The 17,735-nt window shown below is 45.0% G+C and overlaps 1 protein-coding gene across 3 annotated transcripts in view; it reads left to right on the forward strand.

Moving 5' to 3' along the window:
* ALDH2 (aldehyde dehydrogenase 2 family member) overlaps nt 1–17,735 on the forward strand; it is a 29,928-nt gene that overhangs the window by 3,024 nt on the left and 9,169 nt on the right. For all 3 annotated transcript variants that reach the window (XR_014551811.1, XR_014551812.1, XM_083629495.1), the window contains exons 2-7: nt 5,338–5,442; nt 8,565–8,705; nt 9,706–9,785; nt 12,355–12,466; nt 14,690–14,818; nt 15,401–15,514. Coding sequence is in view for 1 of the 3 variants with exons in the window: in XM_083629495.1 (XP_083485621.1) it covers nt 5,338–5,442; nt 8,565–8,705; nt 9,706–9,785; nt 12,355–12,466; nt 14,690–14,818; nt 15,401–15,514 (681 nt within the window). In the remaining 2 variants the exon portion in view is untranslated. The remainder of the gene's footprint in view (nt 1–5,337; nt 5,443–8,564; nt 8,706–9,705; nt 9,786–12,354; nt 12,467–14,689; nt 14,819–15,400; nt 15,515–17,735) is intronic.

The following is a 17,735-nucleotide window of genomic DNA, read 5'->3' on the forward strand; positions in this document are numbered from 1 at the left end:
TTGGTGCTGACCTTTATAGCCCTAAACGGCCTCGGCCCAGTATACCTGAAGGAGCGTCTCCACCCCCATCGTTCTGCCCGGACACTGAGGTCCAGCGCCGAGGGCCTTCTGGCGGTTCCCTCACCCCGAGAAGCCAAATTACAGGGAACCAGGCAGAGGGCCTTTTTGGTAGCGGCACCCGCCCTGTGGAACACCCTCCCGTCAGATGTCAAGGAAATAAACAACTACCTGACTTTTAGAAGACATCTGAAGGCAGAAGCTTTTAATATTTGAAGGACTATTGTATTTTAATCTTTTGTTGGAAGCTGCCCAAAGTGGCTGGGGAAACCCAGTCAGATGGGCGGGGTATAAATAAATTATTATTATTATTATTATTATTATTATTATTATTATTATTATTTATATGTTTTGCAGCCAATTGCCCTATCTAAGGCCATATGTACTTTTCAAGCAGTATGATACCACTTTAAACAGTCCTGGCTTGCCCCACAGAATTCTGGGAGTTGTAGTTTGTGAAGGGTGCTTGAGAATTGTTAGGAGACCCTTCCCCAGTCTCTTCCCAGAGCGACAATTCTGAGTGTTCCCTGGAAAGAGAGATTGGTTGTTAAACCAACCTGGGAATTGTCACTCTGGGAGGGGAATAGGGTCTCCTAGCAACTCTCAGCATCCTTTACAAACTACAGCTCTTGGGGGGAAAGCCATGATTATTCAAAATGGTGTCAATAGTGCTTTAAATGTATGCTGTGATGTTTTGGACTACAACTCCCATCAGCCAGTGCGTTTCTGCTTCCACCATCATGGAGCTGTGCTGGCTGGGGCTGATGGAAGTTGTAGTCTGGAGGGTACCAAGCCGAAGGTGGCTGGCGCTTAGAGCATCTCGGAGGAGATGTAAGACAAGCTGGTTAAGACTTTGAATGTGTGTACTGCTTATATAACATGATTTGTTATCTACAAATAATCCTCCTTTTCTTCCCTTTCTCCCTGCCCTTCCTTTTTTGAGCTGCTGGCGGACTGTTGAGGGTGTGGTCTCAACTTCTTTGGTCATTTTATTCTAATCGGATTTTTGTTAACAGTTCTTGGTGATGTGCCATGCCGTTAGGAAGAGAGAACTAGAAAGGCAGCCAGATTTTCCTGCAGGGTGACTTTCGTGTGTTGCCTTAGGGATTGCTGACGGGGTGCTTTAGAGAAAGTTGTGTGCATTCTGATCCTTGACCAACTCTTCCCTGATAAAGGGGAAAAAAACCCACAGCAGTGCAAGCTTGTTACTTTTGCTGGCGGAGGGGTGGTCATTGCATCCATTCAGGAACAGTGTGTGCCTGGCAGATTGGTGACTGTGGGGGCAGAAAAATGGAAAGAAATCAGCTCTCAGTGGGCCCTTCTGAATATCAACCACTGTATATTTTGCTCTTTCTGAGTGCTGTGATAGAGGACATCACATTTGTCTCCCAGACCCGAGGTTCTCACCCCGGTCTAGAGGTTGATGGGAACCTGTAAGAACATAATTCAATTCCGAGCACAATTCAAAGTGTTGGTGCTGACCTTTAAAGCCCTAAATGGCCTCGGTCCAGTAGACCTGAAGGAGCGTCTCCACCCCCATCGTTCAGCCCGGACACTGAGGTCCAGTGCCGAGGGCCTTCTGGCAGTTCCCTCACTTCTCGGTAGTGGCGCCCGCCCTGTGGAACGCCCTCCCACCAGATGTCAAAGAGAACAACAACTACCAGACTTTTAGAAGACATCTGAAGGCAGCCCTGTTTAGGGAAGCTTTTAATGTTTGATGCATTACTGTATTTTAATATTTTATTGGAAGCCGCCCAGAGTGGCTGGGGAAGCCCAGCCAGATGGGCTGGGTATAAATAATAAAATTATTATTATTATTATTAATATAAGATTTAGAATGTAGAATGATTTGGTAGCGTTTTGTGTGCAGCTTATGTGCTGCTTACTTTATACTGGTTTACTACAAGAATTGCCAGCTTAGGTCCAGTTCTTCAGTTCCTTCTGGGTCTCGCTGGAACCGATGAGAGTTTGTAGTGGGTGCCAGATTGGGAAAGTTGCGTAAGTTGATATGCACTCTTATCATGCCTCCTCCGTAATCTGCCTTCTACGAAACAAACAATCAGACTTCATCCTTGTTCATTGTAGAGAAAATGTTGATCTGGAATTTTGTGTGTGTGTGAGTTATGCATCACTTGGCAAGATACCCTGACCTCTCAGTTTACAGCCCCAGATTGTGAAAGTTTGGCTTTTGAACTCTTCCACGCCTGGGAGCAGCAGCTAGCTTCTCCCCAAAACTTCCATCTTCCTTTACGTCTCACTTTTGAAACCAAGCAGCTGGCAAACCGTTTTGGAAAACACTGGTTGCCATCTCCCCACTTCTGCATTTGGACTGCATTAACTCAGGCCCTGTCTGCACGTTACCTTTAAAGCACTGTGATACCACTTTAAACAGTCACAGTTTCCCCCCAAATCCTGGGAGCTTTAGTTTGTAAAGGGTGCTGAGAGCGGTCAGGAGCGCCCTGATTTCCCTTCCAGTGTTTCAATTCCCAGAGTTCCCTGGGAGGAGCGATTGCTTGTTAAACCATTCTGGAAACTGTAGCTCTGTGTTTGTTAACTAGGACATTTGTTTTAGTTTCTGCATTAGTCTGAGGTTTCTTTTTAAATCTGTATGAAAATTCATACGCACATTTTTCTTCAAATATGTCCTTAAATATGTATTTTATCACATAATCCATATTTAATATGCATATTATTCAAAGCATACAGTTCTGATTGTATTTTATTATGAAATACACATTTTGAAACAGGAACTGCATTGCCCAATTCGGAGAAATGCAAAGTCTAAAAGGTTAAGAGGTCCGTGTATTAATAGACAAAGTGGAAATCGAGTTGGTTTAGTTAAGAATGCAGATGTCTCTTATTATTACAAACAAATGCTTCCTGTATGTGTACAATTTTGTCAGCTGTTCGGAGCTGCTGTCAAAATGAACCGAGGACACACAATACGGGACCGCCTCTCCTGGTATGCCCCGCTTAGGACCTTAAGGTCCATAAATAACAACACTTTGGAAGTCCCAAGCCTCAAGGTGGTTAGATTGGTCTCAACTAGGGCCAGGGCCTTTTCAGTACTGGCCCCGACTTGGTGGAACGCTCTGTCACAAGAGACTAGGGCCCTGCGGGACTTGACATCTTTCTGCAGGACCTGCAAGACAGAGCTGTTCTGCCTGGCCTTTGGTTTGGACTCAGTCTGACCCTTATGTTTCCCTCCCCTTATGGTTTTGATTTATGGGCTACTATTAAAAAGAGGCTGCATTTTAAATTGTATTTTAACCCGTATTTTAATAAACTGGGTGTTTGTTTGTTTGTCCCCCCCTTATTATGTTTTATTGTAATTTTATTGGTGTTAGCCGCCCTGAGCCCGGCTCTGGCCAGGGAGGGGAGGGGTATAAATAAAATATTATTAATATTATTACAATATCTGGGCCAAATTGTATTATAACTAGCACTATGGGACAGTTGCTGGCATTTGAAAAGGGGTCATAAATATTGCCTGTGGGTGCATTCTCTCCCCCAAGCAACCGGGATGATCGGGGCAGCAATTATCCTTGCTGTAAATGGCAGGTTGTATTTATTTTTATTGGCAAATATCTTAGGCATTTTTTGTGTTGCAAGCTGTCAGGCATGCTTGGGCCACTTCTTATTTCTTCTAGAATCAGTTGCTTGTTTTGGAAGAGGGTTTTGTCCCTTTTGCTACACTCTGATAAGTGCTTATCTCTGGTGCTAATCTCTGTTTGCGCTGGGTAAATGAGCTGGGCAGCAGTTTCTGAATCAACGGTTGCTGTATGTATCAAAGGTTTTTCATAAATGGCTAAAGAATATTAACACCTAGGGCAGTAGCTGTTTTGAATAGGCCAATATTTCTTGCTCTCTTCTCTCTTGTATTGCTTAAGATGCTGTTCAGGCACTTCTTGAACTTTCTTTTGCTCACGGTAGTGCTTGAGGTTCCACTTTGGTATTGGGCATCTGTGGGTCTTCATTTACAATGGGGTTTACAATGGGTTTACAATGGGGACACGGGTGGTGCTGTGGGTTAAACCACTGAGCCTAGGGCTTGTCGATCAGAAGGTCGGCAGTTCAAATCCCTGCAATGGGGTGAGCTCCCATTGCTCAGTCCCAGCTCCTGCCAACTTAGCAGTTCAAAAGCATGTCAAAGCGTGAGTAGATAAATAGGTACCGCTCCAGTGGGAAGGTAAACGGCGTTTCCGTGCACTGCTCTGGTTCGCCACAAGCGGCTTAGTCATTATGGCCACATGACCTGGAAGCCAATAAAGCGAGATGAGCGCCGCAACCCCAGAGTCAGCCACAACTGGACCTAGTGGTCAGAGGTCCCTTTACCTTTTTTTTTTTTTTAAATAATATTTTTATTCAAGAATTTTTTCCATATAAACATAACATACATAAACATACAAAAACATAAACAAAACAAAAAACATGTACCATTTCATATCCTAATTTCTTATACCTTTCTTCCCCGACTTCCTCATGCCTCCCTTTTCTGTATTCCAAATTCTTATCGATTACTCAGCAAATCTTCCCTTATTTTAATTTAGATTTAAACTAATCTTCCTTATTCTCCTTGTCTTAACCATTGCTAATAGTAACCATTTACTTTCCAGTCCAACATCATTCTAACTTTCATTAACTTTGTGATATTTCTTTAAATAGTCCTTGAATTTTTTCCATTCTTCTTGCGCTGCTTCTCTTCCCTGGTTTCGGATTCTGCTCGTCATTTCTGCCAAGCCCATGTAGTCTATCACCTTCATCTGCCATTCTTCCAGTGTGGGTAGCTCTTGCGTCTTCCAGTACTTCGCAATGAGTATTCTAGCTGCTGTTGTAGCATACATAAAGAAAGTTATATCCGTCTTTAACACCCCTTGGCCGACAATACCCAAGAGAAAGGCCTCTGGTTTCTTGGGGAAAGTATATTTAAATACCTTTTTAAGTTCATTATAGATCATTTCCCAGAATGCCTTAATCTTCGGGCAAGTCCACCAAAGATGAAAAAATGTACCTTCAGTTTCTTTACATTTCCAACATTTATTATCAGGCAAATGGTAAATCTTTGCAAGCTTGACTGGGGTTATGTACCACCTATACAGAGGTCCCTTTACCTTTTATGGGATTACTTCGGGAGGGGAATGGCACTCCCAAATCTGCCTCTCAACACTAAGGTTGCGCCTAGCTGTGTGTTGCTTCCTGAAGCATCAATCTCTTCGCCGTCAGCCGTTGCTGTGAAGCGTTTGGGTCCCAAAAGCTTACAGTCCACGTTTTCATTTGCAGATCTTCATCAACAATGAATGGCATGATGCAGCCAGCAAGAAGACATTCCCGACCGTCAACCCGTCCACAGGGGAGGTTATCTGCCAGGTTGCAGAAGGAGACAAGGTACCACATCAGTGGGGTCAGGGGAAACGCCTGTCCCAGTTTGTTTATGCCTGGCATTTGCTTCGTGCAGCCTTTGCCAGCCCAGTCTCCTCCAGATGTTTTGAAAAGCACCAGGTTGGCAAAGGTTAGCAAGTTGGAACAATAGCAGCTGCCTTTAAATGGAATCAGACCATCCAGTACACTCAGGGGTGGCCAACTCTCAAGAGACTGCAATCTACTTTCAGAATTATAAACTGGCAGTGATCTACCCCCGTTTTGGGGGGGTTCAGCTCAAAGTTCCTGACCTTTTTTAGGGGAGGAGAAGAGCCCTGTTTTTTGGGAGGTTAAAAAATAAACTTTGGGGGGGGGGGGTTAAAGGCATGGGGAAAAGGGAAAAAGTCACTCACAAAAAGATTGCACAGAGAAAGCTCCGTCTTCCAGAGATCATACAACAATGGAGGGCAGGGCAGGAGTCAGTTTTAGCGATGCTACGGAAAGGGAGCCAGAGATCTACCAAAACCTCACGGGGATCTACCAGTAGATCATGATTGACCTGTTAGACATCCCTGTAGTACTGGATTGTAACTGTGCATTTCAGCCTTGCACCTGGCACATGGTAATAATAATATCACAAGTTTTGTTGCAAAACTGACTGTTACGGTATTTACTATTATTTATTTAGATCCTGCCTTTCTCCCAAGCTGGGATTCAAAGCGGCTTCCCACATCATTATAAAATACCAAGTAGTTAAAAACAGTCGTCAAAATAAATCAAAACACGTTTAGGACCAGCAATTAAAACCCAATTTTCCCTGACAGTAGTGGTTAGCAGCACCTGCGCCTCGGTTTCCAAGGACCTTTTCTGGGCAGGAATGTCTCAGCCTGCCAGGCTGACCTCTCTTGGGAAGAAATCCCACAATCTGGGAGCAGCCACAGGAAAGTCTCTCGTCTCACCACCAGCCGTTTGCTCACTGGAAGATCTTAGCCCTCAGGCAGGTTTTTATGAGGAGATACAATCCCCCAGGTAGCTTGGACTCAAAGAGTCATGTGGCACCTTTAAGTTTTATGGTTCTTGGTACTTTTGAGGGCTTTGATTTAGTCCTCTGCTTGCTTTTGCTTTAATGGAGCCTTGGCAAGTTCTGGCAGATTCAGGAGCTTGTTGCAACTTGGTGACCCTTCTTTTTGCGAGGTGTGTGTGTCCTTAATAAAGATACTAGCCTACAATGGCATTTGGGGTCATATCAGTATGTCTATTCCTGTATTTTAAGCTTCCGTGAGCCTATAGGAACAGGTAGAGCAGTAATTTGCCACCTAAGGGCTTGCCGCTTTCTACAGGTTCTGCATCTCTGCCTCTCGATTACACCAAACATAACTTTCCAGCTACATAGAAATCGTCTGATTGTCTGGCCTTAATCAGAGATTGCGAAACAAACAGGCTGCTCCTGGCAGACGGCCACACACAGAGTAAACATTTCCTTGTTTTACCAGAGTAGCAGCCTTTATACGGCTGCGATTTGGCAGCAAATATGTGGCTGTTCCTTTTCACATGGTAATGTTATATCTGGGCAGAAGCTGGGTTAGCAAACAGGAATGACACAGCAAAAACTGCACAGCACCCAGGAGCTGGTTCCCTGCAGGCAGCACCCAAGGAGGAATAATTAACTGCGTAGTATCTGGCCAGGAAGAGCGAGCAAGAAGGAAGGGTTGGGAGATCTGTCAGTCTGGGTTTCTCTCAGGTTCTTGTTTTCCTAAACTTAGGTGCAGTGCACCACATATCTGCATCAGCCTCAGTTAAGAAAGAAAAAGATCTTGTAAGAGTTTGTCAGTGTTTTAGTTTGCATTTTTCCTAACACACACATTTTTGTCTGCAATCTTGCCCACACATCTTATTTGCCGGCAATTCTCTATTATTATTATTATTATTATTATTATTTATTAATCTCACCTTCTAAACTACCATTTCTAGGAAATTTGCACATGAAATGATTAAAAACAGTTTAAAACACAAAAAACAACAAATTCACTTAAAACAAGGCTCAGAGGTCCTCAGTTTAACGGCAGCTGCTACATGTTTGGTGGACTTTTCTGTCATCAGGTTGTTTCAGTCCACTGGGAGAAAAATTTACAGTGGTACCTCGGGTTACATACGCTTCAGGTTACATACGCTTCAGGTTACAGACTCCGCTAACCCAGAAATATTGCTTCAGGTTAAGAACTTTGCTTCAGGATGAGAACAGAAATTGTGCTCCGGCGGCGCGGCAGCAGCGGGGTGCCCCATTAGCTAAAGTGGTGCTTCAGGTTAAGAACAGTTTCAGGTTAAGAACGGACCTCCGGAACGAATTAAGTACTTAACCCGAGGTACCACTGTACTGAGATGATAACAAAGTAGAAGAGCAATGCAAGAACCATTGCGTCAATACTGACAAGTCCATATAGTAGCAGTTGGTGTTGGACTAGGACCTCGGAGACCAGGGTTCAAATCTCTGTTCGGCTGTGAAGCTCAGTGGGTGAAAAATTGTTACAGTGGTACCTCGCGTTACGAACACTTTGGGTTACAGACTCCGCTAACCCGGAAGTAGTACCTTGGGTTAAGGACTTTACCTCAGGATGAGAACAAAAATCGTGCAGTGGCAGCGGGAGGCCCCATTAGCTAAAGTGGTACCTCAGGTTAAGAACGGATTCATGTTAAGAACGGACCTCCGAAAAGAATTAAGTTTGTAACCAGAGGTACCACTGTATAAAAAAAAGCTCTCTTACATTTTAGAGTTGTTGGATCTTGTAGATAAGATGGTAGGAAACATTCTTATGAGAGACGTAATTTTCCTTAGTAGGCAAATGGGTGGGGAACCTGAGAGACTGTTGGACTCCATCTCCCATTACCACTAGGCAGTGTGTGCAGGAGTCAGGGGTGATGGGAGTTGTAGTCCAGCAACATCTGGAGGACCACAGGCTCCCTGTCCCTCTCACAGAGACACTGCCTCGGCAGATCTCTTGCTTTTTTGAGACCTAGACTTGATGCCCTCACCATGGAAGAATGGGAAGATGCTGTAGACTAGCTTGGTGTCTGAACGGGCAGTTCTCCAGCGTCTCAGATCTGCTTGTGGATTTGCCTGCTCATTGTGTCCCACCTTGATTCTCTTCCAGGCCGACGTAGACAAAGCTGTTCAGGCAGCCAAAGAGGCGTTCAAATTTGGATCTCCCTGGAGGCGGATGGACGCTGCCCACCGGGGCAAACTCTTGCACCGCCTTGCTGATCTGGTTGAGAGGGACCGCGCATACCTGGCGGTATGTTTTGAACTTTTTTTTCCAGGTGCATTCTCCTCCTTTCCTCTTTTGGACCCTTCCTTCTTCTTCTTCTTCTTCTTCTTCTTCTTCATTGAATTTACCGTATATACTGACCTATACCCGCAGGTCTCACTTTTGGAAGTGTCTAGCGGCACCTGGTTCCTCAACGCAGGAACAGGCAGTGGGGTGGGAAGAATCAGACAAGAGGCCAATCTATTTCAGCAACTCTCACAATGGCCCACGAGGTGCCTGAGTGCAAGAACGCTCTCCCCTCATCCGCGTGCCCCAGAAATTGGTATTTCGAGGTCTGTTGCTTCCGATCCGCAAAGTAGGTTGTAGCCATCTGACATTGAAATTCTACTCAATATTGATCCAGAGTAGATTCCAATGTATAGTTAGCAGAGTAACAACTTAAACACATTGCAGAATTCCCACAAAATAGACCAGAGGCAATTATATTTCATCCAGCACAGTTTTACTGCTACTGAAGGCAAATGAGCATAATGGTCACAAATCCAATACATTCAGGACTGGCACTGTCCAATAAGAAATCCAGTTGCAGCAGACTTGACTTAAAGCTTACAATAACTTATAATAAGACTAAACCTTAACACTATATACAGAACACCACACCAGACAGAAAAGAGATAGAACGAGAAAGTGTAAAACCCAGGCTCCTTCTGGCCCTACTATTATAGCATGACATTGACAGAAAGAGATAACAGAACCAATTTAAACCAGCTGTACTCAGCTTCTCTGAAGGAATAACCCAAACATCATGAAGTTTCTGCTTGTTTCTTTCACACAGAGAAGCTTCCAGAACCCTCTAGAATTAAGTAGAATATGAAAGATCTCTATACATCCAATCAACACTATACTAAGAAATGCAAACTGACACCATCATGACTAGTAGCTGTCGATAGCCTTATTCTCCCAAAAATTATCTGTATCCTCACTGAAAGCTATCAAAGTTGTAACGCTGATTTTCGTTTGTTCACAGGCCCTGGAAACTTTGGACAATGGCAAGCCCTACTCGATCGCCTATCTGGTGGATTTAGACATGGTTGTCAAACACCTTCGGTAAGGAGTTGTAATCATGCAGGGGCTTGTATTATATGACACTTTGGGGTCTCTTTCAGCTGTAGCATTATGTGATTCTATGTAGCCCCAACCGTTAAACAGGCATGGGAGGAACATGAGAGCATTGGAGTTTGGCGTGTCTATCTTCCACAAACCTCATGGAAGTAAAGAGGAATCGCACAGGAGCTGTTCCTGGTGTGGTGTGTGCACTCAGCTGCATTGCTCACAGTTTTGTATAGGTTCTGGAGACAGTTTGGAGGTTAGCGAAGAGCTAGACTCCTGGTGTAGCTGTGAATAGCTGTTATTTCTTAGTGCTTTCCCTAAGAACCGGTGCTATAGACCAGCTCAACTCTTGATTTCAGCAGACTCCTGGTTGCAAACAGTCACTCACATGGGATGAGTCTGATCTTTATGCGTTTATACCAGCTCATTGAAAACAAAGTTAAGTATATATGCCTGTTGACAGATAAGAGCAATAAAAGTCAATAAATGTGCTATGGAAAAAACCAGTGTAAGCAGAGATGCCTATTCACAGATCAGAAGAAAAGAAAATTAATAAGGCAATATGGAACCTAACAACTGTATTTATTTTGTTCTGTATTATAAAATTCAGTGAATAGTCTCCAGGCTTTACCAAAATCATCTGAAACTCTGTGTGTATGTGTGGGTGCGTGCGTGCGCTCTATTTTTTAAAAAAAAGCCCAATGATTTCAATCTCTTCAGTCTTAATTTATTTGCTGTTGCTCTTTTTCATTCAGCCATTCTTAGGGAATTGTCAGTGCTCCCCCAATACTTTCTGTCCTGAGTTTTAAGATCGTCAGGGAGGCTCTGCTAGCGGTGCCATAAGTGAGCGAGGAACGGGGAGGGGGCACTGGGGCGCATGCAGGGTCTTCTCAGTGGTGCCTCTCCACATAGGAACTTCTCCTGACCAAGATTCGATGGTCCCCCATGCTGTTGATGTTTGGGCGTCGGCTTAAAAGTTATTTATTTTGCCAAGCCTTTGGTAGTTATCTGAACACTTTTACAGGAATGGCATTGTCTTTGAGAATTGTTATTGAATTGTAAAGGTAAAGGGACCCCTGACTATTAGGTCCAGTCGTGACCGACTCTGGGGTTGCCACGCTCATCTTGCTTTACTGGCTGAGGAGTCATGTGGCCAGCATGACTAAGCCTCTTCTGGCGAACCAGAGCAGCGCACAGAAACGCTGTTTACCTTCCTGGCAGAGCGGTACCTATTTATCTACTTGCACTTTGACGTGCTTTTGAACTGCTAGGTTGGCAGGAGCAGGGACCGAGCAACGGGAGCTCACCCCGTCGCGGGGATTTGAACTGCCGACCTTCTGATCGGCAAGTCCTAGGCTCTGTGGTTTAACCCACAGCGCCACCCATGTCCCTGTTTTTGAATTATACATTGTTCTAATTGCTTTATGCGATTTTATTGTGTTTTAGTATGGTTAGCTGGGTGGGGTATAAGAATATTACAAGAAGAATTAAAACAATAGGCCTGTCAATTTCATAACAACTTGTGAAGAGCCGGCTGGGTCAGACCAAGCAGGGCCCATCTAGTCCAGCATCCTGTTGTCACAGTGGCCAACCAGATGCCCTGTTGGAAACTGGCAAGCACATAGCTGTCATTTCCCTTTTTTCAAGGGAAATTCCCTTATTCCGAATAGGATTCCTCGCAAGAAAAGGGAAAAGTTGACAGCTGTGGGCAAGCAGGACCCGAACACAGGAGTGCACTCCCTCCTGCAATTTCTAGCAACCCTTGCTGCCTCTGACTGTGGAGGCAGAGCTTAGCCAACTGGGCTAGTAGCCATCAATAGCTTTCTTTTCCTTCATGAGTTAACCCCCATCCTCTTTCAAAGCCATCCAAGTTGGTGGCCATGACTTCTTCCTGCAGAAGGGCGTTCCATCGTTTAACTATGCCCTGCACTGATGTCTATGGAATGTGTGTGTGTCAAGCTGATGTGACAGACCCATGGAGGACCTTAAGGTCCATAAATAGCAACACCCTAGAGGTCCCGGGCCCTAAGGAAGTTAGATTGGCTTCAACCAGAGCCAGGGCCTTTTCAACACTGGCTCCGGCCTGGTGGAACGCTCTGTCTCATGAGACCAGGGCCCTGCAGGATCTGATTTCTTTCTGCAGGGCCTGTAAGACAGAGTTGTTCCACCTGGCCTTCGGCTTGGAATCAATCTGATTCCCCGTCTTTCTTTTCCTTTCTCCTTCTGTGATGGAACTCCTATTTGGGGACTTCCCTGGCTTTTTTCTGGCCCATGTAGGACCGGTCTGGAAAGTTAGCCTTGGTGAAGACTTGACGTTTTCATCCCCACATAAAAAAGTTTTTGATTTGAGTTTCCATTGAAATGAGGCTGTATTTTAATATTTTGATGTTTTAATGTTGTATGTTAATCTTGTTTTTAAGTTGTATTTCAATCAATTTGTTTTTATATCGGGTGTTAGCTGCCCTGAGCCCGGTCTTGGCTGGGGAGGGCAGAGTATAAATAAATATTATTATTATTATTATTATTATTATTATTATTATTATTATTATTATTTGCTCTGCGTCAGGTACTATGCCGGCTGGGCTGACAAAATCCAAGGGAAGACCATTCCTCTCGATGGAGACTTCTTCACCTATACCCGCCATGAGCCAGTGGGGGTTTGCGGACAGATCATTCCGGTAAGTAAAGGCGCTGCTGGAAGATAGAAGCAGGCCTGTCTTCAGAGCCAGAGAAGCCAGAAGCCTTTTGTGTTCTGCTCTCTGCCTCCTCTAGGTTTGGGCACCATGCCCAGCATGCCCACCCTGTCAGGCCACTCTCCTGCCGCCACCACAACACACACACAATCTCCTGTCAGTGGGGAAAGAGGAATTTTTAGAAGACTTTTTAAAAACACTTTTCTCCTTCGATGTTTGCCCCAGATGTAACTACAGGGGTACCTCGGTTCTCGAACGTAATCCGTTCCGGAAGACCATTCGACTTCCGAAACGTTCGAAAACTGAGGCGCAGAGGGCTGGCTGCAAGTTCAATTGGAAAAACTGAAAAAAACACAGCAGAAGCCGTTCAACTTCCGAAGCATGTTTGAAAATGGAAGCAATTACCGTATTTTTCGATCCATAAGACTTTTTCCCGCCTAAAAAGTAAGGGGAAATGTGTGTGCGTCTTATGGAGTGAATGCAGGCTGCGCTGCTATCGCTGAAGCCAGCGCAGCAAGAGGGATCGCTGTGCAGCGTCTCTAGCACCTCTTGTGCTGGCTTCACCTATAGCTGCACAAAGCCTCTTCAGCGAAGCTGAAGGAGGAATGCTCCCGCTTCGCAGCTCTCCCTCTTGCTGTTCTGGCTTCAGCGATAGCTGCACAGCTCGCTCTGGCTTTTCAGGGAGGTGGGAGAAGGGACGGAGGGCAGCCCATCAGTCCCTTTTCCCACCTCCGGGAAAAGCCAGCAAGAGCCGCTCTATCTTTAAAGAGCCGTGCCGAGCGAGCGTGTCTGCGGCTCTTGCTGGCTTTTCTTGTTTTCCTCCTCCAAAAACTGGGTGCGTCTTATGGTCGGGTGCGTCTCATAGAGTGAAAAACACGGCACTTCTGGGTTCTCTGCGTTCAAAAACCGAAACGTTCAGCTTCCGAGACACTCGAAAACCGAGGTACCACTGTACTTTGTTAGGTTTGTCATTATTATTATTTTTAATGCTGTATTTTTTCCATGCTGTAAGCCACATTGAGCATGGTTTTAACCATGGAAAGGAGGCATAATAAATAAAACGATGTATGCAGGCATGTACAGTGGTGCCCCGCAAGACGAATGCCTCGCAAGACGGAAAACTCGCTAGACGAAAGGGTTTTCCGTTTTTTGAGCTGCTTCGCAAGACGAATTTCCCTATGGGCTTGCTTCGCAAGACGAAAACGTCTTGCAAGTTTGTTTCCTTTTTCTTAACACCGTTAATACAGTTGCGACTTGACTTCGAGGAGCAACTCATAGAACGCAGTGTACATAGTAGCCTTTTTTGAGGTTTTTAAAGACTTTGGTGATTTTTGAAGCTTTTCCAAAACTTCTTTTGCAGCCATTTGGTAAGTTAAGCTTTTAAAACTTTTTTGGGGGGTTTTGGATTTTGGGTTGGGGTGTTTGGAATTCAAGGACTTGGTGTTGGGGAGGGGTTTGCAAGAATCTGGAAGCTTGTGGTTTTTTTCTGCATTTTTATGATTTTCTGTGACCATTGGGCCACTCTGCTGTTTTTTAAAAAAAATTATGGGTTTGAATTTTGAAATGCTCTTTACAGTATGTGTGACTTTAAAGAGCACTTAATAAACTCTTGTTGTACCAAATTTGGCTTTGTTTGGACTTTTTTTGACCATAGGAACGCATTAATTGATTTTCAATGCATTCCTATGGGATTTCGTGCTTCGCAAGACGAAAAATTCGCTAGACGAAAAAATTCACGGAACGAATTAATTTCGTCTTGCGAGGCACCACTGTACAGTGGACGCTCAGGTTGCGAATGTGATCATGGGCACGTTCACAACCCGCAGCGATCGCAACCCGCGTCTGTGCACGTGCGAGTTGTGATTCGGTGCACATGCGCAAAGCGCGATTTAGTGCTTCTATGCATGCTCGACCGCTGAAACCCAGAAGTAACCCATTCCGGTACTTCCGGGTTTCGGTGGTCCGCAGTCCGAAAAAACGCAACCTGAAGCGGCTGTAAAGTGAGGTATGACTGTACTCTCAGGGACTTTACCCACTCAGCTCTGTGTTTGTCAGGTAGCACCCTCAGATCCCTTGTACCACCTACTCACTCTTTCTCACTGTACATAAATAAAACGTGTGCCTGTCCGTCCGTCCGCCCTCCGCCCAGATTCCCTCCTCTTCCTGTGTTTCCTTGATGTTGATCTGGTCCCTTTCTCTTTATTGCAGTGGAACTTCCCGCTGCTGATGCAGGCTTGGAAACTGGGGCCTGCCTTGGCCACAGGGAACGTGGTGGTGATGAAATTGGCTGAGCAGACGCCTCTGACTGGCTTGTACATGGCCAGCCTGGTCAAAGAGGTGAGAGAGGTTTCCAGGGTGTCTATAGGAATAAACACTGTTCAAAGCAGAACATGTTGATATGCTTAGACTAAAGGAGTAAAGTGGAAAGGATAAAACCAATTAGGATGCGATAAGGAGATTAAAATTCGATAACATAAAGGTTGCCATGAGAGTACTAAAATTAAAAGTTAAGGAAGTCGAGGTGTGGTGGAGGGGAGTGATAGGGTGGAGTGATGGGAATTCACGAAGGGGGGAGAAGGATATAGGTTTATATATGTTTATGACAGTGTGTTTTTTCTTTTGTATTGGAATGGTATCTCACCCTTTTATGTAGTATGAAAATTTAATAAATAAAAATTTAAATGTTAAGAGAGAGGTCTCTAGGGCTGCCACTCTCTGCTTCGTTCTTCACCCTCCCTTGTCCTGCTTGCGGACTCGGACGATGGCTGAGCTCCAAACAAACCCTTTCTCCTTCTTCTCCTTGCCTTGGGTGCTCAGAAGACATGGAGGTGCAGAGTTCTGAGCACCCTGGCAAACCTTTGATTTTTGGAACGGACAAGACTATTGTGAAGATTTTCACTTGTCTTTATAAACCTGCAGGCCGGATTCCCGCCAGGCGTTGTGAATGTGATAACTGGCTACGGGCACACCGCTGGAGCGGCCATTTCCTCCCACATGGAAGTGGATAAAGTCGCCTTCACTGGCTCCACAGAGGTGAGGAATATCTGCACGTACGAATCTTCCCCTTTTCTCCCTCCCTTCCGAAAGGCGTAGGATAGGTCACACCCTGTGCCAGATCTGTAAAGTAGACAATTATTTTAATGTGCAGTTTCATTTCAAAGTGCATACAGTAGTACCTCGGGTTAAGAACTTAATTCGTTCTGGAGGTCCATTCTTAACCTGAAACTGGTCTTAACCTGAAGACCATTTTAGCTAATGGGGCCTCCTGCTGCCGCTGCGCCGCCGCTGCACGATTTCTGTTCTTATCCTGAAGCAAAGTTCTTAACCCGAGGTACTATTTCTGGGTTAGTGGAGTCTGTAATCTGAAGTGTATGTAACCTGAAACGTATGTAACCCGAGGTACCACTTGTTTTGGACTTAAGACTTTTACTGATTTCTTTCTTTTTTAAAAAATAAAATAAAATTACAGTCGTACCTTGGATCTCAAACGCCTTGGCCTCCCGAACAGATCGGCTCCCAAACTATTTCTGGGTTAGTGGAGTCTGTAATCTGAAGTGTATGTAACCTGAAACGTATGTAACCCGAGGTACCACTTGTTTTGGACTTAAGACTTTTACTGATTTCTTTCTTTTTTAAAAAATAAAATAAAATTACAGTCGTACCTTGGATCTCAAACGCCTTGGCCTCCCGAACAGATCGGCTCCCAAACTATTGAAGCCCGGAAGTGAATGTTCCGGTTTTCGAACGATTTTCGGAAGCCAGATGTCTAGCGTGGTTTCTGATTGGCTGCGGGATGCTCCTACAGCCAATCGGAAGCCGCACCTTGGTTTTCGAACGGTTCCGGGACTCCCGGAACACATTCTATTCGAGAACCAAGGTACGACTGTATTATACTTTGAAATATGCCCAAATCGTACTTTATGTAGGTAAAACGACCCTCAAGTCTAATAGTTCCAAAATTTGCATTGTAAGAAGCCACAGGAGAAGGAGGGCACTCTTGTGCTCAGATCCTGGTTGTGGGCATCTGCCATTCCCAGTGGGGCATCTTCTTGGCCAGCATGAGAACAGGATGTTGGACTAGATGGGCCATTGGCCTCATCCATCAGGCTTTTCCGATGTTCTTCTAAACTGTTCTTTGTTGAAAATCACAGAACAGTTTGTGGAAATGAAGCCACGAGATACAGTTATATCCAGTGTAATATTAACCTAAGGTAAAGGTAAAGGGATCCCTGACCATTAGGTCCAGTCGTGGCCGACTCTGGGGTTGCGGCGCTCATCTCACTTTATTGGCCAAGGGAGCCGGCGTACAGCTTCCGGGTCATGTGGCCAGCATGACTAAGCCGCTTCTGGTGAACCAGAGCAGCGCACGGAAACGCCGTTTACCTTCCCGCCAGAACGGTACCTATTTATCTACTTGCACTTTGATGTGCTTTCGAACTGCTAGGTTGGCAGGAGCAGGGACCGAGCAACGGGAGCTCACCCCGTCGCGGGGATTCGAACTGCCGACCTTCTGATCGGCAAGTCCTAGGCTCTGTGGTTTAACCCACAGTGCCACCCTCGTCCCTTAATATTAACCTAGCAACATACAATTAAACCATTGGTACAATACATAACCACAACACAGAAAGGCTGCTCCAAGCTGCCACAGGCTCTTTTGGAGTGCGGTGAAGCCAAGAACAATCCTGTGCTCCTATGATTTTAGAATTTCACAGATCAGTTGGTTTACGTAGGCATAGTAGCAGATCGTATTTAATAGCCAAGCTGCTGATAAGAAAAAGAATTGCAAATAAAAAAAGCATACCCTGAAAATTATGGTGATAGATAATTTATTACGGTCGGAGACCAGCTTATAAAACACACCAGATGTCAAAGGAAAAAACAACTACCAGACTTTTAGAAGACATCTGAAGGCAGCTCTGTATAGGGAAGCTTTTAATATCCGAAGGACTATTGTATTTTAATATTTTGTTGGAAGCTGCCCAGAGTGGGTAGGGAAACCCAGCCAGATGGGCGGGGTATAAATAATAAATTGTTATTATTATTATTGAGCCTTTTGTGAAGCCACCTTAACTAAGCTTTTAGCCTAGGGACTGAGAAGCTGCACATCTTCCTGTGAGAGAGAGTCTGCTAGCTCACTCTTTTCCTGTTCTTCTTCTTCTGGCTGTTCACCTCCCGGTTTTGCCCAGCTATTGTCTTCCGAACTGTGCCCCTCAGCAACCCATTGTTCCAAATCAGCACTACTCCACTGCTCCTG

The sequence above is a fragment of the Podarcis filfolensis genome, assembly GCF_964270895.1.
Source record: "Podarcis filfolensis genome assembly, chromosome: 8".
Classification (NCBI taxonomy): domain Eukaryota; kingdom Metazoa; phylum Chordata; class Lepidosauria; order Squamata; family Lacertidae; genus Podarcis; species Podarcis filfolensis.